We start from the raw sequence: 21,427 nt of genomic DNA, 5'->3' as shown, positions 1-21,427 counted from the left end.
AGAAAATGAACAATAATGGCTTCTGATTCTTGTATTCAATAGGATGGGCTGACACCTCTCCACTGTGGAGCAAGAAGTGGGCATGAACAGGTTGTGAAAATGCTGCTTGATCGTGGGGCCCCCATTCTCTCCAAAACCAAGGTAAATTGTACCGTTCACCTGTTGACGAGAATAATCTTTGACCATTCTCTGCATGTAACTATGTATATCTTAAATAGATTAAGTCTTTTGTGATAATATTCTAGCTTCTCATCAAATTTAGACAACTGTGTTAGAGACTGTCCAAGCAGAATGTCATTTGTAGTGTGCTTATGTACCTCTATGAAATAATATGTGCTGGTCATAGACTTTTAATTGAGATATTTTTACATACAGGAAAAAGATTCCTTGTGATCAAAAAGATCAATATGGAATATGCTGTTGCTCAGAATTCAGATGTCTGGAAAACATTGGTTTCTATTTGACTGTTCTGTACTGAACAGATGCAGACTATGTCTTTAGCTTGTTCCAAAGGTACCACAGGGATACAAGGTAACAATGGAGTAGTAATGTTTCCTTGCGGAGGCAGTTTTGTGGTGCTCTTGGTTCATTACCAAGTTCCTCCATTTCCTATCTCTTTGCTTTGTCAGTGCACTTTTAATGCATTGCCATTCTTCCTTAAAGCTCTTTGTGCGCATTTCAAATCATCTTCATTAGGGTGGGCAGCCTACTTCAAATGCAGGCATTCTCATTAAAAAGTTAGCATTTGCCAAACCTTGCTATTCAGTGGAAACTCAAGCACCAGACTTACTTCTGATTTTACGTTAGAGCATAGCTGTCATGAGGTGGCGCTCACCTCCCATAAGCGCCCCCATCTGGCCAAGTGTGTGTACCTTCACTGCTTTAGTTTATCAGCCTCTAAGGCTACTCAGCCCTTCAGCCACATAGCCTGGTGTGAATTACAACCCCTTCCGGGGTACATGGTCTAACAGGGAGGGGCCCATCTCGGTGCCCTCTGTAAAGTGCCTCCAAGTCTGTTTCCTCACTCTGGATGAGAATGGTGCCTCCAGGCCTTCCCTTCCCTTCTTGCTCTTAACTCAGGTCTTTACTTCGGTTCATCCATCTCATCATAGTTCACAGAGTCTATCCAGCTCTCCACTCAGAGGGTATGTCTACACTACAAAGTTAGTTCGAACTAACGGACGTTAGTTCGAACTAACTTTAATAGGTGCTACACTAGCGCTCCGCTAGTTCGAATTTGAATCGAACTAGCGGAGCGCTTAGTTCGAACTAGGTAAACCTCATTTTACGAGGACTAACGCCTAGTTTGAACTAGCTAGTTCGAACTAAGGGCTGTGTAGCCCTTTAGTTCGAACTAGTGGGAGGCTAGCCCTCCCCAGGTTTCCCTGGTGGCCACTCTGGCCAACACCAGGGAAACTCTATGCCCCCCTCCCGGCCCCGGACCCTTTAAAGGGGCACGGGCTGGCTACGGTGCCCGTGCCAGGTGCAAGCCTGCCAGCACCCAGCTAGCAGACCCTGCACCTGGCACGGCACAGAGCCACCCACCCGATGCCCCCCAGCCCACCCCCTCTTGCCGGGACCAGGCTGGCGGCTCCCGGGAGCTTGCCCTGGACCGCAAGAGGTGGGCACCTTCCTGGGCTAGTGCGGACATCGTGGACCTCGTCCATGATCTCCGCACTAGGCACAGGAAAGTGGCCGTCTAGGGCAGGAGAGCTGCCAGCCTGGCCACTCAGGAGCAGGTGTGCATGAAAATCAAGGGGGTCCACTGAGACCCCCGACACTGAGCCCTGAGCTTACAATGGCCGTCCTGGGTCAGACCAAAGGTCCATCTAGCCCAGTAGCCTGTCTGCCAACAGCGGCCAACCCTAGGGACCCTGGAGGGGATGGACCGAAGACAATGACCAAGCCATTTGTCTCGTGCCATCCCTCTCCAGCCTTCCACAAACTTTGGGCAGGGACACCACTCCTACCCTCTGGCTAATAGGACTCCATGGACCCAACCTCCATGACTTGATCTCACTTCCCTTTCAACTCTGTTCTAGTTCTAGCCTTCACAGCCTCCTGCAGCAAGGAGTTCCACAGGTTAACTATTTGCTTTGTCAAGAACAACTTTCTCTTACTAGTTTCAAGCCTGCTACCCATTCCTTTCCTTTGGTGTCCTCTAGTCCTTCTTTATGGGAACTCATGAAGAACTTTTCTGAATGCACCCTCTCCACCCAACCCCTGCTTTTACAGACCTCTATCCTGTCCCCCCTCCGTCTCCTCTTTTCTAAGCTGAACAGTCCCAGTCTCTGTAGCCTCTCTTCATCTGGGACCTGTTCCCAACCCCTGATCATGTTAGTTGCCCTCCCCTCTCCCAGCCTTTCTCTTCCCCTCTCCCACCTCCTTTTCCCAGTCTCCCCCAGTTTTTTTCAATAAAGACAGAGTCAATGTTGGAAGAAACGTTATCTTTATTTTGTACATCAAGAAGAAGGGGGGCTAGGGAAGGGCAAGTGGAAGGAGGTGAGGGAGGAATGGGGTACGAGCCCCCGATGGGGAGGACTGGGCTGGCTCTGCGGGCTTCTGGGGGTGGAAGCTCTCCTGCAGCCCCCCAATTACTCCCTCTCCCCAGATGGCAGCCTGCGGCAAGTGCAGCCGGGCTGATGGCCGAGTGCTGTGATGTGCCCAGTGTGGGCACTCAGGGCACTCCAAGCCAGAACTTCTTTGCAAGCGGGGCACCCCTGAGAACTGTCTGTCCGGGGTGGGGGTCGGGACCCTTTAAGCGCAGCCCTCGGCTAGCCTGAGACAGCATCTCCATGCTCTAAGTCCTCCTTTTATGACCTGCCAGCACTGCTTCCGGCCATCCTTAAGCCCTGTTCAGAGTCCACTCAATGTGGACTTGCTAGTTCGAACTAGCAAAACGCTAGTTCGAACTAGTTTTTAGTTCTAGATGCGTTAGTTCGAACTAGCGCTGTAGTGTAGACATACCCAGAGCTCTCTGTGGTGCTGCCACTCCCTCAGCCAGCCAGTCATCCCTGGTCTTCTCTCCTTGTGCTCTGACCTGCAACTAACTGCTCCTGTGCTTTGCAGTTCCTTTTGTAAGTATTCCTGGCCCCTTATTGGCCAGTTCCTCCACAGTTTCTCTAGGCCCCTGGACGACTTGTCTATAGTTTTCTGGGATGGGGTGTGGCAGGACCACAGGATTGGCCACAGGTGGCCATAGGACCTGATCTACTCTGATCTGCTTTGATCTGAGGAAGTGGGTCTGGCCCACGAAAGCTCATCACCTAATAAACCATCTTGTTAGTCTTTAAAGTGCTGCATGGTCCTGGCTTTTGTTTCAGCAAGACCAGATTAACACGGCTACATCTCTATTACTATTGTGTCACAATAGTACTTGATTTTTCTAAACTACACCACTGTACAATATGTCTCCTCTTCTTTTTGGAGAACGTAGGAGATCTTTGTCTCATCATTTAGAACACATATACTTGGGTGGAAAAACATGTCATGAAAAGTTCTGCTGTATTAATGCAGCTTGTTGGAGTCCCTTTCACAGGGTTCCTTACCCCAAACCTTTCTCCCTACCTGCCACACCCCAGCACATTTCCTGCTTCTTTCTGTTCCTCGCCTGTTCCGTTCTCTCTCCCTCCTTTTGGACTTGTTTGCAGAAGTTTGGGGTTTTCTTGATTTCTGTTTTTAAGCTTTTATTCTTTTCTTGTTGGCTTGTTTTGTTTCCAGTGGGATATATCTGGCACATGGCCAGGCTGAGGTACCACCATTTGCCTGCAATTGCATATGTGCTGGCATAGCTAATCTGATGTGAGCAAAGAAGAGGTCCTACACGTCCTCTAGTTGTGCAGTTTTCATCAACTCCCAAAGCTCTGGGTTTCCAGCACTGTGCTTAGGAGTCCCTTCCATTTCCAGCTACAGTAGGAACTGCTGAATGCAGCTTTTGTCTGCAGCTTTACCTGCAACACCTTTCTATTGGGGAAAAGCCATGCAGCTTTCCTTCCACTTGCTTTTATCCCGAGTGCCTCTTTAACTCAAGATTACGCCCAGTCACCACTGTCTCTATGATTTGCTCAGTGCAAATGACTTATGTCCCTTTGCTTCATTTTTCCATCACAGAATTATAGAATCACAGCCCTGGAAGAGACCTCAGGAGTCATAGAGTCCAGCTTCCGGCCAAAAGCAGGATCAACCCCAACTGAATCAGCCTAGCCAGGGCTTTGTCAAGCTGGGGCTTAAAAACCTCTAGGGATGGAGATTCCACCACCTTGCTAGGTAACCAATTCCAGTGCTTCGCCACCCTCCTAGTGAAATAGTTTTTCCTAATATCCAACCTAGACCTCCCCCACTGTAACTTGAGACCATTGTTCCTTGTTCTTTCATCTGTCACCACTGAGATCAGCCTCTCTCCATCCCATTTGGAACTTCCTTTCAGGAAGTTGAAGGCTGCTATCAAATCCCCCCTCACTCTTCTCTTCTGCAGACTACATAAGCCGAAATCCCTCAGCCTCTCTTTATAGGTCATGTGCTCCAGACCCCTAATCATTTTTGTTGCTCTCCGCTGGACTTTCTCCATTTGTCCACATCCTTTCCATAGTGAGAGAGGGTGCAGAATTGTACGTAAGACTCCAGATGTGGCCTCACCAGTGCCACTTCCCTATATCTACTGACAATGTTCCTACAAATGCACCCCAATATGCCATTAGCCTTCTTGGCTACAGGGACACTGTTGACTCATATCCAACTTCTCATCCACTGTAATTCCCAGGTCCTTTTCTGTAGAACTGCTGTTTAATCAGTCATTCCCCAGCTGGATTTAAAGTAAACATGGCTGCATGCTGTAGCCTAAAAAGTGATTAACTAACTGTATTCAGCAATGTGGCACCTAACGCTACAATACTAGATGGGTCCTAAAACCCGTGGTGTGCAACATGCTAGCCAGTAGCCACATGTAACTTTTTGGCTAGTTGACTTGACCAGTGTGGCTATTTGGCCAGTTGAGTGTGGCTAGTTCGCTATGGTGGCTACTGCTTCAGAACTGGTTGGACACCACGGCGTAGACTAACTATGGTATTTATTTAAAAACTAGGAGCTGAAAGTTTGTGCTGTGCAATTCATAAAGTCATGTGTGTAAACAAGCCAAAAATGGCTGTGAATTTAAAAACTGAGCAGTACTAGGCCATGAATCATAGAATCATAGAACCATAGAGCTGGAAGAGACCTCAGAACGTCATCAAGTCCAGCCTCCTACTCTAGGCAGGACCAATCCCAATTAAATCAACCCAGCCAGGGCTTTGTCAAGCCAAGACTTAAACACCTTTAGGGATGGAGACTCCACTACTTTTCTAGGTAACCCATTCCAGTACTTCACTACCCTCCTAGTGAAATAGTTTTTCCTAATATCCAACCTGGACCTATTCCACCACAACTTGAGACCATTGCTCCTTGTTCTGCCTTCTGCCGCTACTGAGAACAGCCTTTCTCCAGCTTCTTTGGAACCTCCCTTCAGGAAGCTGAAGTCTGCTATCGAATCCCCCCCCTCACTCTTCTCTTCTGCAGACTAAATAGACCCAACTCCCTCAGTCTCTCCTCAGAGGTCATATGCTCCAGCCCCCTAATCATTTTGGTTGCCCTCTGCTGTACCCTCTCCAATGCATCCACATCCTTTTTGTAGTGGGGGCCCCAGAACTGGACACAGTACTCCAGATGTTGCCTCACCAAAGCCGATTAAAGGAGAATAATGACATCTCTGGATATGCTGGCAATGCTCCTCTGAATGCACCCTAATATGCCATTAGCCTTCTTGGCTACAAGGGCACACTGTTGACTCATATCCAGCTTCTCATCCACTGTAACCCCCAGGTCCTTTTCTGCAGAACTACTACTTAGCTGGTTGGTCCCCAGCTTTTAACTATGCTTGGGATTATTCTGTCCCAAGTGAAGGACTCTGCACTTGTCCTTGTTGAACCTCATCAGATTTCTTGTGGCCCAATCCTCCAATTTGTCTAAGTCACTGTGCACCCTATCTCTGTCCTCAAGCGTATCTACCTTTCCCCCTAGCTTAGTATCATCCGCAAACTTGCTGAGGGTACAATACATCCCCTCATCCAGGTCATTAATAAAGATATTGAACAAAACCGGTCCCAGAACCGAACCTTGGGGCACTCCGCTAGAAACCAACCGCCATCCTGACATCAACCCATTGATCACTACCCGCTGGGCCTGGCCTTCTAGCCATATTTCTATCCATCTTACCGTACATTTATCCAATCAACATTCCCTTAACTTGCTGGCAAGAATATTGTGGGAGACCGTATCAAAAGCTTTACTAAAGTCAAGGTTTATCACATCCATTGACTTTCCCACATCCACATAGCCAGTTGCCTCATCATAGAAGCTAATCAGATTGGTCAGGCTCGAATCACCATGGTGATTGAACCTGATGATATTACAAACAAAAAATGTTCTCCACCATGTTTGTAGCTGTTTCCATCACTTCACAGTGACTCAGCAAACATTACTGATTGAGAGTGATGTTTGGGGTTGTTGTGCATGGTGATAATTTTGTTGTGTGAGTGGGTGTGTTGATTTGTGTGCAGGGAGACTTATATTGAGAGTTTTGTGTTAATTTGTGGGTGGTGAATGACAGCAGTATGGTGGCATGAGGGGTTTTGTATATTTGCGGTTATTGTGTATGCTGGCTATGTTATGTGGGTAGTTTGTTAATTTGTGGTGAAGGGGATTTTGCTAGGAGATTCATGTTGATTTGTGTGGGTGGCAGTTGGGTGCATGGGCGTGCCAGTTCCCCACAGTAATAAACTGTTACTTGCAGATTAGCTGTAGTGTAAGTGTGGTGATTTGTTGAATTATCTCTTATACTATAGTAGTCTAGGACCCTTGGCATAGCATGCCTTACTATAGCTGTATACCGCATAGGAGAAATTAAATCAAAATTGCTGAGAAATTAAAAATTGGAAAGTAACAGACTTTGAAAGCACATGATTATTCAATCTGGTGATTTATTATCAAAAAGAGTGTTCAGCCACTTTTGTAGCCTGTTTCTTCACTTCGTATCACCTCTACGGACATCTAGACTTCAGAGTGGCATGCAGAGTAACAACCCTGAAATCTTATTATATATGCCCATAAGAAAAGTGAAGAACAAGCAGAAGTTCTGTTGCTTGGGCTTTCTCTCTGATGTGGTAATATTGACAGAATTTATGAGGTAAGATGAGAGGCATAATAACACTGAGGTTATGTCTACACTGTAGCCTTTTGTCGGAAGCACTCATTAGCATTTGTGGTGCTGTCATTTGCATATTCTCTGCCGATGCTTTTTGTGGAAGAGGTTTTTGTGCAAAAACAATTAGTGTAGACGGGTCCATTTTGTGCAAAAAACCCTTTTGCGCAAGGTCCCTTATGCCTCAAAAAAGGTATACAGGATCTTGTGCAAAAAGCATCCGCAGAGATTATGCAAATGACAACACAACAAATGCTAATGAGCACTTCATTTGCATTGTCTTTGCCGACAAAAGGCTGCAGTGTAGATGTAGCCTGAATGACATCCAGTTGGGATTGAACCACCGTATTATCCTCTGGAAAAAAAAATATTTGGCTCAGTTCTTTTCAAATCAGTTAAGAACTTCCTCAAAACATGACATATCTTTTGAAAAGAATTTAAACTTTTAACTCTTAGAACTCTGTCAGTATAATAGAAAAAACCTTCAAGATGATCCAAGAAAAAGGTCTTACTATTTCCTTATAAAGATTGGCAAGTACACAGTTGGCCTTTTCCAGATTATTATATGCTTAATTTTAGTTACATGGGAGGCACAATGGCCTAATGAAAAGAACATGGGACTCTAAGTCAAAAGACCTGAATTCAAGTCCTCATTTTACTGGTGACTTGCTATGTGAGATGGTGAGCAGGTGACTTGGTATGCCTCAGTTTCCATAATTTAAAAAAAATGAGATTAATGAAACCTAATCCTTTATAAAGCAATTTGACAATTAGAGATGAAGGATGTGCTATGTAACAACCACATGTCCTTATTTTTACTGATTCTAAAATTCATTTGTCTTTGCCACTCAGATGTTAGCTATAGTCATTTGATCACTTGGGTGCTCTACTGTGTTTCTTCTCAATTATCATATGACCATCAACTTCTTGGTTTCTGTTTTCTCTCCTGGATTTCTTCTTAGTTCCATGGCCCTGTGTGTTCTCCTAGGCAGCAGGATCCAAAAGTGCTTTTTACAAACATCAGTGAATTATGCCTCACGATGGGGCTGTGATAGAGAAGCATTTACAAGTGGAAAGACATGGACACACAATTGTGAAATGGCATGCCTAGGGCCACAGGGTGTATCCATACTAAAATAGCACAAGGAATAAAGTGTGTGTGTTAGCCACATGATCATCTTCCATCATCAGCAGTTGTCTGCTGCTAAGATTCATTATTATCCAGTCCCAACCACTGGTCTGTGCTGTTACTTCTTGCCATCTGCGGCTGCTTCTCTAAGCTTTTCTCCAGATACTGGCCAACTCTTCTACTTAGATGTGGCCATCTCTGCTTCTATTTTGTAATCCACTCTGCTCGCCCTCCACCTCTGCTCCTCATATTCTGTGCTTTCATATTCTGCTCACCCCTTCCCACATCATTCTGGGTTCTAATGGCCTCAACACCTCCTCCTCTATAGTTACCTCTGGGACTCGGAGTTCCTTCTGTGTATTCCAAGTCATCCCACCTCATTAACAAGTTGTACAAGGATAGTTTATTTAAACTACACTTTTCTCATGTGAAGGACCTGCTACTACTTCACAGAACTATGTTAAACTTTTTTACGGTAACAAATAGCTTAGGACAATCTTTTATGCCGGAAGCTCTCTGCTCTTACCCAGAGAGCTTAATCATTTTTACTGGGCGGTGGCATGTCATTGGGAATAGGTAGAGAGGAACCCACAAAATAGTCTTAATTTTAAAATATAGTACAGTCTGAGAACCCCTGGTTTTATACATTTTAGGTACTTCATCTGTTGAAAATGCTGATTTGCCTTCATCCATCTATTTTGTCCTTATTTAAATCCTAATGCCATGAAATGAAACCAAAAATTCAGAAATAAATTCTGAGTTTTGTCTGAGTTATTTCTTCGTATGGTTTATGTGTGTATTTACGATATATTTGAGAAAATTTGTCTGTTTGTATGTTTGTATGTTCAAGAACTCCTCTTAAACAGTAAGGGTATGTCTAGACGACATGTCTCTGCCAACAGAGACATGTAAAATAGGCTACCCGACATAGTCAATGAAGCGGGGATTTAAATATCCCTGGCTTCATTAAAATAAAAATGGCTGCCGCACTTACCGGCTCAGCTGATCGTTGGCACAGCACGCAAGTCAAGACGCGGATCGGTCGACAAGGGAAGCCCTGACCCAAAACAGGTTCCCCGCCCGCCCCTCTCATAAATAAAGACAATGCTGAAACATTTTGTGTTTGACATAATATTTTATTTAAAAATGAAGCCCACAATTGGGGCCAAGCCCCCATCTGGCCACAGCATCATAACACACCTGCACTTCCCCCTCGGCCCCAGGACTCCAAATCTGAGCCTATCATAGTGGATCACAAGCTACATAGGAGTCAATAGTGTGACACTGTTGCAAAAAAAGCAAACATGTTTCTGGGATGCATTAACAGGAGTGTTGTGAGTAAGACACAAAAAGTCATTCTTCCGCTCTACCCTGCACTGATTAGTTGAGCACCACATTTCAAGAAAGATGTGGAGAAATTGGAGAAGGTCCAGAGAAGAGACACAAAAATGATTAAAGGCCTAGAGAACATGTCCTATGAGGGAAGACTGAAAGAACTGGACTTGTTTAGTTTAGAAAAGAAAAGACTGAATGGGGACATGACAGCAGTTTTCAAGTATTTCTAAGGATGTTACAAGAAGCAGGGAAAAAAATTGTTCTACTTGGCTTCTGATGTTAGTACAGGAAGCAAGAAGGTTAAATTGCAGCAAGGGAGGTTTAGGTTGGACATTAGGAAAAAGTTCCTAACTGTCAGAATGTTTAAACACTGGAATAAGTTGCCCAGGGAGGTTATGGAATTCCCCTCACTGAAGATATTTAAGAGCAGGTTAGGCAGACATCTATCAGGGATGATCCCATTTTAGACGGTGCTTTGTCACGCCATGAGGGCAGGGACTTGATGACGTCTCACAGTCCTTTCCAGTCCTAATAGTCTATAATTGTATGATTCTGTTCCAGGGGCTTAGAGCAGGCATGCAGAGTGCCACCTCTGCCAGCTGGCCCCAGCACAGAGCTGCCACAGCAGCTCTGTTCTGGGTCGGTGGGGGAGGAAGGGACTGTACCTTCTCCCCCCAACAGCTGTGGCAGCTGTGTGCTGGGACTGTGGGGGGAGGTGCTTCACTCCTCCTCCACCCCCCCCCCCAGAGGTCATGGCAGCTTTGTGCTGGGAGAAGGGGCACCTCCGCTTACCCCCAGCTGCATCTGCTCAAGAAAAGAGGGTGCCCTCCCCTCCCCTGACCTGGGCACCCAACGTGGAGCTGCACAGAGCTGCTGCTGCTGGGGGAATAAGTGGACCTTCCTGGCCTCTACCCAGCCTACCCTGGATTTGGCCCATGCAGGGGACATGCACCTCTCCCCTGGCTGTGTCAGCTGGAACTGCAGCAGCTATAGAGAGGCATTTCTCACCTGGCCCCAAGTTGTTGCGATGGGATGGTCCTCTCTCCCTCTCTCTTCTACCGAATCTCTCATTTCCAGTCCCACCTCAAAATAATGATTTACATGAAACATGTACATTTTCATTTTATTTTCCAGAAAAACAAAAAGTAATTGAGATAAGGACCCGAGCAACACAGGGTAAATCTTCTAGTATAAGATATGTTGTTGATTGAGTTTTGTGAGCAGTATAAAAACCATTTTCATCACAATTATTGTTCAGAAAGATGAATGTCTAACAGAATTTTCTCTAGAAAACATGGCTTTGCAATGTTTTCATTAGGCCAAATCATGAGTTTTTATATAGAGCAGATCTACCGTGGAAACTTTTGCTATTTTAGCAATGACACTTAGAGGGTGGTTTAAGATATTTCTGTGTTGTTAAAAACTGAGTGTGGATGCAATTATATACTGCCATAAATGTGCTTTGGCTAGTGTACCTGATTTCACTGAGGGACCATCGATAAGCTGCATCTCCTGTAGAAGGGATTGCTGATATATTTTTCTAGTGTACATCTGCCTTAGTTTTTGTTCAGGCATACTTGGTAATTTTGCCTGAATAAAGAGCTCAGCAGTTGACCAGTGCACTTAGCTTCTATCAAATGCCATGTGAGATTTCTCATAACAAAGGCGCTCGTAAAGCTCTGCTGCAGAGGGGCTTTTCAGTGGCAAGCATACAATTCTATCTGCCTGTCCTTAGCAATTTGTTTCTTTCTGTTTACAGAATGGTTTGTCTCCATTGCACATGGCAACACAAGGAGATCATTTAAACTGTGTTCAGCTTCTGATTCAGCACAACGTGCCTGTTGATGATGTCACGAATGACTATCTGACTGCACTGCATGTTGCCGCCCACTGTGGCCACTTCAAAGTTGCCAAGGTTCTTTTGGATGAGAAAGCTAACCCTAATGCCAAAGCACTGGTGAGTATGCAGTTGGTTTCTAGTCACAGCTAAGCAGGTTTCTAAAACTGCAGTGCCTAATCGTCAAAAGATGTTTTCTGTTGGCTGAAACTTTACAAGTTCTGCTATTCAGCGAGGCTAAGACTATATTTTTAGAATTGAAGAAAAGTTATTGTAGCTCTCAATTTGGTATTAATATTTTTTTTCTGCAGTTTGTGTAACTGTTGCTTATGAATTCTTAATAATGATTTGTGTAATTTCTAGTGTAAGCAGATCCTCTTTGCATTTTGATAGTTTATTGTGATTCTCTAATTCTGAATAGAATGAGTGACTATGGTCTTAACTGCTGCAGTTGTCAGCATAGGAGAAATTCTGATTTTCTAAACACTTGCAAAGAGGAAATGAGTAAGTAAAATTTAAAATAAAAAGACAATTTGAATACACAAATTCTGAAATTTGCAAAACAGGAATAAGTAATGTACCAGATATCTACAGCATTCATAGTCAGTTGATTCTTTATAGTCACTTTTCTACATTTGAAACAAACAAAACCAAACTCCTTAAAACAAATAAACTGTTTCCAAAATGTGTGTATGTATTATTTTAAGCATCTCATGGCTAACTTTGTAAAGAAATATGTCTGTATAACTATATCTTTAATAATAATTCTCAACAAATTTGAATTCTTACAGTAATTGTACTATACGTTGTTATTGTACGGGACTCAGATTAATGCTGTTAGGCTGTGGATTTCATAAGTACTGCATGAGTTCTGTATAGAACTACAGATCTCTACAAAATCAGGGCCGTCTTGTGACTCCTTTTTACAATTGGCTTGATTTACAAGTCTCAGACACTCTCTTCCACGCGTACTCCTCCCTTATCTTCATTGTCTTTGGTAGAAGAGTATTTTGTGCACTGTTTATGAGTGCAGAATGCTACTTGGCTTCTAGTCCTATAATATTTATTTTGACTGCATTCTGAAATCACTGATGTCTCATTAAATATGTCAGAATATCTTGGGCAGGGCTGACGCATGCCAGCTAATCACTCATCTGAATCGGGTAGCCATAAATCTCCTTATTCCCCAACTCATTCATGCATAGGGTCAGATTGCAATGCACTCTGATCAAGTTGCTTCTGCTGATACTTACATGATGTGCCTTCTATGCTGGGGACCTCACAACACGGGGACAATACAGAGCTATGTCAGTAGTTCTATGCCACCCATAGAGACCCCTTATGTCTGGGAGCCAGTTTTGTCCTATTTATACTTCAGTGTGCTCATTTTCCAATTCTTTAGTACTAGTTTCTCCAAGTCACTATCCTATATTAGTGGGTCTAGGTAAAAGGAGGCTCTGTTTATACCTAAGTGGAACATACACTGGCACTGACTGAATGCTATGAAGGCACATGTTGAATGTGCTGTTGTTGTAACCGTGTTGGTCCCAGGGTGTAAGATAGAAAAAGGGGGGGGGGGTGAGGTAATATCTTTTTATTGAACCAACTTCTGTTGATGAGAGGGACAAGAGCTCAGTGTAGCTTGAAAGCTTGTTCGCTTACTAACTGAAGTTGGTCCAATAAAAGATATTACTTCACCCATCTCATAGCTCTGTGAAAGCATATGGCATTCTATACTGCTGTAGCTAAGATAGCTAATGTCATCAGATCAGAGGCCCAGTTCAGTAAGTTGTTTTTAAAACTTCTTCATGAAAGCTGTTGTGATATGTATTGGCACTGAAGATGCTATCGTAAGCAATACTTTACCAGTCTTGGCTATGCTGGATAGCTTGTTTTCTTATTTCACTTTCTTTGTTTTTTCTTTTACTGCTTCATCGCAAATAAATTAGCAAGTTACATGTGTGCTATGTACCTCATGGAAATTTTTCTTCAGTAGATAACTGTGACAAAAATAGTGAAAGAAAAATAGCGACAAAAATAATTCAGTAAAATGAACTTTAGTAATGGCATAGGTGGTGTATGAAAGTGTTTCCTTTCTCATTAACAGAATGGTTTCACACCACTTCACATTGCCTGCAAGAAGAATAGAATTAAAGTTATGGAACTTCTTCTAAAGCATGGTGCATCTATCCAAGCAGTCACTGAGGTAAGGAGTATAGATGCAGAATGGTTTGGTTTCTCGTGCCAGTGCAGCACTATTCAATTAAAAGATATTTGTGAATTGCTTAATGCAGATACACCATTAAAATAAAAAATGATTTTCAACTAGATAGCAACAGATTAACAATTGCAAATAGAAATATACTCAGTTCAGCTGTCAGATCAGAGCACATACATAATGAATTTGCTTTAAAATGAAAAGATGACATCTCATTAGAACTCATGGGGAAGATTTTTGGAAAGGATCTCCATAGTTCTGCCTGCAGATTTGTGCACATGGAGTGAAATTCATCCCCATACAGAGGGTCAACACTAATCCTATTTTGAAGGGTTATGCAGCTCAGGCCCCCAACCTCCACACAGAGGATTTCCAATTAGATCACTTGCTGCATCAAAGTGTGTTACGATCTGGTGCACATCCCATCACCACTGGTCATGAAGGCACATTTGACAGGGCCCAGACATCATCAGCTAGATTCCTTGCTCATATCCCAATCCAAGAGATCTGTAGAGCCACAATCTGGTCTTCGATACACGTGTTCACAACTCACTATGCCCTTCCTCAGCAAGCTAGAGAGGACACTGAGTGTTGTGCTATGAGCAACATGGCCCTGTACTCCTACCCACCTCGGTGGATACTGTTTGGAAGCCACATCACTTGGAATGCACATGAACAGGCACTCCAAGAACAAGCTGTTACCTGTTCCATAAGTGGGGTTCTTCCAGGTGTGTTGCTCATGTCCATTAGATGACCTGCCCTCTTTCCCCACTATTGGAGTTTCTGGCAAGAAGGAACTGAGGGTGGGGGGAATGTACGGTGCCCCTTATGCAGGCGCTAAAGATGCTTATGTCTCTTTATGCTTCAGTCACTTTTCCAGAAGATATGCATCCATGCTGATGATGGGTTCTGCTCAATAATGATCCAGAGCTGGTGTTCATTTTTATCGTTTGAGTCAGCTACCATCAGCAGAAGGTTGATTTTCTTTGTTGATGGTTCAAGTTTTAAAGTTTCTGTATCAGAATGTTGCTTTTTTAATATATCTGAAAGCATATCTCGTCCCTCAATCTGAGATTTTGGGCAGCACTTCATATTCAGGAGCTGAAATTTATAAAAATTTCACGTTGGTATCTTCTTTGCATTTTGTAGCAGAATGCAGATAAATCAGAATGGAAGACGTACAGTTCTCCATCAGGGAGTTCAGTCAAAAATTTAATTAACCCTAATTTTTTTGTAATGATAATCATCACCATGGAAGTATGTCCTCTGGAATGGTGGCTGAAGCATTAAAAGCCATACAGATGTTTAGCATATCTGGCACATAAATAACTTCCAGTGCTGGCTACAAGTATGCCATGCAAACACCTGTTCTCACTTTCATATAGCATTGTAAACAGGAAACAGGCAGCATTATCTTGATTGTCTTAGCAGTTGGCTGGACGAGAAGTAGGACTGAGTGGACTTTTAGGCTCTAAAGTTTTACTTTGTTTTGTTTTTGAGTGTGAATAATTGTGATCAGAGTTAACTGTGTAAGTTAACTGCATTTAATCAACAATCTTAGAAAATTCCTTTACTGTCTTTAATATTGTTAACTTTATCATAAAAGCAAATTTTAAGTGAAGCAAATTTTCGCTTCCTCATGAATCTGTAGATTTTAGTGAAATCATCTATGGCTGAACAACATACAATATTTATTATTTATACCTCTCAATCCTAAGCAAATATGGAGCCCCATTTCTGTGTGTGCTTTAAACTAAGTATTTGTGTCTTTTCAAGATAAAGGCCTTGTTCAGTCATGTGACAACAGCAAGCACTTGGGTATTCACTGTCCCCATACTTTGTTAAAGAAGACAATATAAAAATGTTTCTTGTTTGTTTGTTTGTTTTTGTTTTTAGTCGGGCCTAACTCCAATCCATGTGGCTGCCTTCATGGGACATGTAAATATTGTATCACAGCTGATGCATCACGGAGCATCACCCAACACCACCAATGTGGTAAGCAATGGCTTTCTTCTCAGTAGCATTGAAACACATCTTTAATGAACCAGAATCTCTGAAATTGGTATTTAGCTAAAAATCCAATACTGTAAGATGCTGACCACCTTGTGAGAGATGGTTAGAATTAATAGCTTCTACAGAAGTCAGTGGGAGTTGTGGGAGCTGAAGATCATACTACACTTAAAATTCAGATCAGACTAGTTAACACTGCAGAGAACCATAAGGAAGCTGACCTAACTCCCGGCGGTGTAGATGCAGGTAGGACAACAAAAGAGTTCTTCCATCACCCTAGTTTCCATAGCTTGAGGAGATGGATTACCTATATCAGCTGACAAACTTCTTCCATCAATGTAAGACACATCTACACTGTGACACTGCAGCAGCATAGGTGTGGAATTGCAATGTAGCTCCCTCAGGGTAGATATGGCCTTAGTTTTACCCTGAACTGATTATATTAATCTACTTATTTGCTAACCTAAAGAATGAGAATTCACTCACTATAACGGGTGGGGAACCTAAAGCTTGCCTGGATCCAGCCCCTGAGGCTCAATTCCCCCCCCCCCCAGCACTGGGGAGTCCATTGCTGCCCTCCAGGCCCCCCACTGTTCCCCTTTGGGGCTGGAGCACAGAAAATCTACTAGCCTAGGCCTGACTGATTTTTCTGTGGGTCAGCGGCCCCAACCCAAAAACGGTTACCCGCACCTGCAATGTAACTTAGCTTAGCAAATCTAGTTTTTTACAAGGGCCCATGACTCTCGAGCACTGCTTCCTCAGAACTCCAGAGGCTTTGCTATTTAAGGCAATTTCTGTTGTTGTCAACAGATTGCAGCAGATTGTCAGGACATATTACATGTGTCCATACAGCCATAAAGTTCACTGTTACTGGAGAAGCCACTGTGAGCCCCAAGGCTCCTAGGGAAGTGCATTTTAGGTGTGTACTTGACAGATTACAGTCATTGCTTTAGGAAAACACTTTCAATTTGGCATGAAAGTCTCCAAAACAGAGAGATGGACACTGTCAGAAGAGAGCACTGTATAGATGGTTTGTTTTGTGAACAATTATACACGCATACAGCACTGTCTGTAATTTAAATAGCTTTTACATTAAGAGATCTAGTGAAGTACAAAGACCAAGAAAACAATTTCCCTCCTGAAATTGTTCTGGTTTCCTTGGATATGTTTCTTTTGTTAAGCCTTGGATTTATGTACTTAGTAATGATTTGTGTGTGTGTTCACTCAACTGAGTATTTATCAAATCACAACATACACTTGGATCAAAAGCAGCAATGTAGAGGAAAATCTGCACATCTGTATACATTTATATTTTAGCATTCTAAATATTTGACCAATTGAGTGGTTATTTAATTCGACATCATTTTAACATTGTAAATAGAATACAAGTGACCAAGAGAATTGCTTTCTTTTCAACGAAAGGAGGAAACACTAATGTACTATCCTATTAGCAAACTGATGCTGGAATAAATTACTTTCTGAAGTGCCAGCTCTAGAGGTCAAATACTGATTTGCTTCCACATTCTGCTCACAAACTACTCCTTAAAACAATCATGTGGTGATTATTTTAAATTGGGTCATGAGTTTTTTGCACTGATTAAAAAATGTTTGTTTTGCTAAATCTTTGACAATGTTTTGCTTTCACTATTGCATGTCAGAGAGGGGAAACAGCACTGCATATGGCTGCCAGAGCTGGCCAAGCAGAAGTTGTTCGATATCTAGTACAAAATGGAGCTCAGGTAGAAGCTAAAGCTAAGGTAAGGTGATATTCCATGTATAATAAATAAACAATGGGTACACTTAGCAAACCTAGGGAATTTTATACATTAAAATGAAACATTTTCTTCCCTGCCTCTGGGGCAGGAGGGCAGCAAGAAAGTGAAGCCATGTGTTGGTCTTTATACTGTGGTATTGATCTTGATGTTTCTGTTTGGTGGTGAGTGAACTGCAGGGCTGTGTCTAGACTGTATCCCTTTTCCATAAAAGGGATGCAAATTAGACACATTGCAATTGCAAATGAAGCGGGGATTTAAATGCTCCCCACTTCATTTGCATAAAAATGGCTGCTGCTTTTTTTCCAGCTCGGAGCTTTGCCGGAAAAAAGCGCCAGTCTAGACATGGATCTTTCGGAAAATAAAGCCTTTTCCGAAAGATCCCTTATTCCTTTTTTTAAGAGGAACAGCTCTAGATCTACTGTAGCATTGATGAGGCCCTTGGTGCATTGTGCCCTGCAATATCATTTCATGGTAAAATAATACAATGCAGGGCCAGATTGAGAAACTTGAATACCTTGTTTTTCTGTTCTTGATCAGCGTACATGAGGAGCATTTTTTGTAACATCAGCAAAGCATCTTCAGGCACTAATCATATGACAAAAAGGAAAAACAACATGCCATAGTTTTAGCCTTGATACAATGAACAGTCATTTACAATCACATATGTTCCTGATGTAGACTGTACTATATTCCTGTCATATTTATATTTAGGATGACCAAACGCCACTACACATTTCTGCCCGATTGGGAAAAGCTGATATAGTGCAACAGTTGCTGCAGCAAGGAGCATCTCCAAATGCAGCCACTACTTCTGGCTATACACCACTACATCTTGCTGCTCGGGAGGGACATGAAGATGTAGCCTCAGTTCTTTTGGATCATGGTGCATCTTTAGCTATAATTACAAAGGTAACAGAGTTGTAGAAGTGTTAGCTTGAATGTTTGGAAAGGATTCATAATAGTTCACAGTGAATTAGATGCAGGAGTCACATGTGCATACCAAATGACACAGAAATGAACTGTATTTTGTTTATTTAAGAGGATAAAGATAACATGTTTTCACTTCTGTGCTTGATTTATAACATAGCATTGTGATAAAAACCATACTGTTTTTTTAGTGTCATGGATCAGTTGTTCTCATGGATATCTATAATCTGTTTTGATAGACCTGTCTAATTTTTAAATAACTAAACTTAGTACATTTGTCTAGCAAAGCCAATGGTGCTTGATGGACATCGGCTGGCAGAAGTGCAAAATGAATGCCCCCGATGGAATACTAATTTCTAAGTTGTTTTCCATAAGACAAAAACATTTCCACTGTGCCAAACAATAAAGTTTGTGCCCTTGTCCAGGCAACCTGTGATCCTGAGTCCCTTTGTGTGTGTACTGATTTCACAGAGAAAGCAGGGCAAAGCTGAATTTTTCACCAAGTGGCTTAGATATGAATGGTTCCAAACTATGTCCAGGACCACTGGTGGTTAATGGAAAGCTACTCTGATTACATAGTTGGCTGCTACTCCTTGTTTCCATGGGTATCTGGATTTTTCCCTGCAAAGAACCCACCTCCAAGTTTATGAAGATATCTGGAAACAAAGAAGAGATAGACTAGCTGTCCCTACCATGGTTCCCAACTATATAAGAGCTTCAGAGGGGTAGCCAAGTTAGTCTGTAACAGGAAAAACTGAAAAAACAACAAATAGTCTAGTAGCATCTTAAAGACTAAAAAACCATGTAGATGGTATCATCTATATCATCTGGATACCGACTATATAAGGGAAGGGAAGGAAAGGAAACAAGGAGTATCATGATAGGCTAGAGCCACCTGACTGGAACTGCCACACACCTCTGAGGCTATGTCTAGACTGCAGGCTTCTTTCGAAAGAGAAATCCGCTTTTTCGAAAGAGAGCACCCAGTGAGTCTGGATGCTCTCTTTCTAAGACGGCCTCTTTACATTGAAGAACGCCTTCTTTCGAAAGAGGAACTTTCGAAAGAAGGCCTTCTTCCTCGTAAATTGAGGTTTACCGCCATCGAAAGAAAAGCCGCGTTCTTTCGAAATAATTTCGAAAGAACGCGGCTTGAGTCTGGACGCAGGGGAAGTTTTTTCGGGAAAAGGCTACTTTTCCCGAAAAAACCCCTGAGTCTGGACACGGCCTGAGGGAGGAATGTTCAAGGCCATCATGGAGCCCAGCGGTTCCCAACCGCCGGGCTACAGTGGCTCTGGGGGCTAGGCATAGGGTGCACTGTTTCGCCACAGGTGTTGGGAGAATTGTGTCCTGCCCCACATCTCAGCCAACCAGTGCTGGGCAGGGGCAGGGGCAGGGTCTCAGTCTCCTCCAGGCCTCGAAGGAGTAGTTTGCTGTACGGCAGGAGGGCCATGATGAGCCCAGCATGGCAGTCTTACAGTTGCCGTGACCCAGGCCGCCGTGCTCAGCTGGCAGATGGGAGGCAGCTCAGGGCTAGGTGAGGGGGGCAGAGCAGGCACTGTGGGCTCCAGGGGTGGGGCTAGTCCTGGAGGGCTCTGGAATCTGAGCTAGTAGTGGGGGGGAATATAGGGGCAGGACTGGCACAGGGGGGTTCTGGGGATGGGGCTAATATTAGGGGCTGGGGACTGGAACTAGGGGGGTTGGGTGTAGGGGACTCTGAGCTAATAGTGTGGGGGAATATGAGGGCAGGGCTGGCAGTGGGGCTCTAGAAACAGGAGGCTGGTACAGGGGGCGTTTGGTGATAGAGGGTTCTAAAGGGAAAGGGACTGGCACTGAGTTTGTGAATGGGTTTGCCAGTCCTGGTATCAAAAAGATTGGGAACCACTGATGTAACCTATTTTTCTTACAGAAGGGGTTTACTCCTCTTCATGTAGCTGCAAAATATGGAAAAATTGAAGTAGCCAACCTTCTGCTTCAGAAGAATGCATCTCCTGATGCTGCTGGCAAGGTAGGACAAAAAGACCACTGCCCACTTTCGTGGACATATCCACGTAGAAGCTACTTACTATCACACAAGGACTTGTTAATATCCACCATCACAGTTTTGCATTTAATTGAAATCTTCTGTTCATCATTGTATAGCTATAGCCCACTAGCATGGTAGCACATGTCCAGTAGTATACAGCCAGAAGTGCCATGGCAAATGGATTTTAACATCATAAAGGGCATTACTGTCATTTCTTTCATGTGTTCACCCAGGGAAATAAGAACCTGTAAAGCTCGTCATGATTTCCTGGCCCAGCCAGAGCACAGGGAGGCGATCGGGGGTCTGGACTCTCTTACCCCATCCCCCATGCTGGTGGGCAGGGAATGGAAGGAGCCAAGGCTGCCCAACCCGATAGTGCCAAGGCAGCACGGAGGGAAAAATGGAATGAATCAGTAGTGATTTACTTATGCCCTTGGGTAAAGAGCCATGTTTCCTTTCCTGGTCTATTCCTGGGGCAATCACCCCTCTGCCCCCAGGTACAGTCATAGTCTTATCCTAAGTAAGCATGAGCAGGGTGTTCACAGACAAACAACAACTGTTGTCTCTTCTGATATGTGTTGTCTCAAAAGTTTATGAAAAGTTTGACGACAGAAACGAATGTCACTGTGTTCTCACCTTATCCAGTTTGACCTAATTCTCCGCACTCCTGCATTTTAACTGACGGTAGCTCTAACAATGCTTGTTTGTTCTGCATGTGTTCTAGAGTGGCTTAACTCCACTCCATGTAGCTGCACACTATGATAATCAGAAAGTGGCACTTCTACTCTTGGACCAAGGAGCTTCACCTCATGCGTCTGCAAAGGTACAAATGCTGGCCAGTGTAAAGGAACACTAGACATGCTTTCGATAGCACTTTTCCATTGTCTCTGTCTGAACATTATTCATTCTGCTTTCCAGTTACTCTGTTCCTGAATGTCTTAC

General features: G+C 43.4%; 1 protein-coding gene across 5 annotated transcripts in view; it reads left to right on the top strand.

Annotated features, from left to right (window-relative positions):
• ANK3 (ankyrin 3) overlaps nt 1–21,427 on the top strand; it is a 350,441-nt gene that overhangs the window by 162,424 nt on the left and 166,590 nt on the right. For all 5 annotated transcript variants that reach the window (XM_075934865.1, XM_014573512.3, XM_014573510.3 and 2 more), the window contains 8 exons: nt 43–141; nt 11,455–11,652; nt 13,640–13,738; nt 15,647–15,745; nt 17,419–17,517; nt 18,247–18,444; nt 20,369–20,467; nt 21,210–21,308. In XM_075934865.1, the coding sequence (XP_075790980.1) occupies nt 43–141; nt 11,455–11,652; nt 13,640–13,738; nt 15,647–15,745; nt 17,419–17,517; nt 18,247–18,444; nt 20,369–20,467; nt 21,210–21,308 (990 nt within the window). The remainder of the gene's footprint in view (nt 1–42; nt 142–11,454; nt 11,653–13,639; nt 13,739–15,646; nt 15,746–17,418; nt 17,518–18,246; nt 18,445–20,368; nt 20,468–21,209; nt 21,309–21,427) is intronic.

This window comes from Pelodiscus sinensis, chromosome 8 (genome assembly GCF_049634645.1).
Source record: "Pelodiscus sinensis isolate JC-2024 chromosome 8, ASM4963464v1, whole genome shotgun sequence".
Classification (NCBI taxonomy): Eukaryota; Metazoa; Chordata; order Testudines; family Trionychidae; genus Pelodiscus; species Pelodiscus sinensis.
Note: the sequence above shows the minus strand (reverse complement) of the source record. Positions and strands in the feature narration are given on the sequence as shown.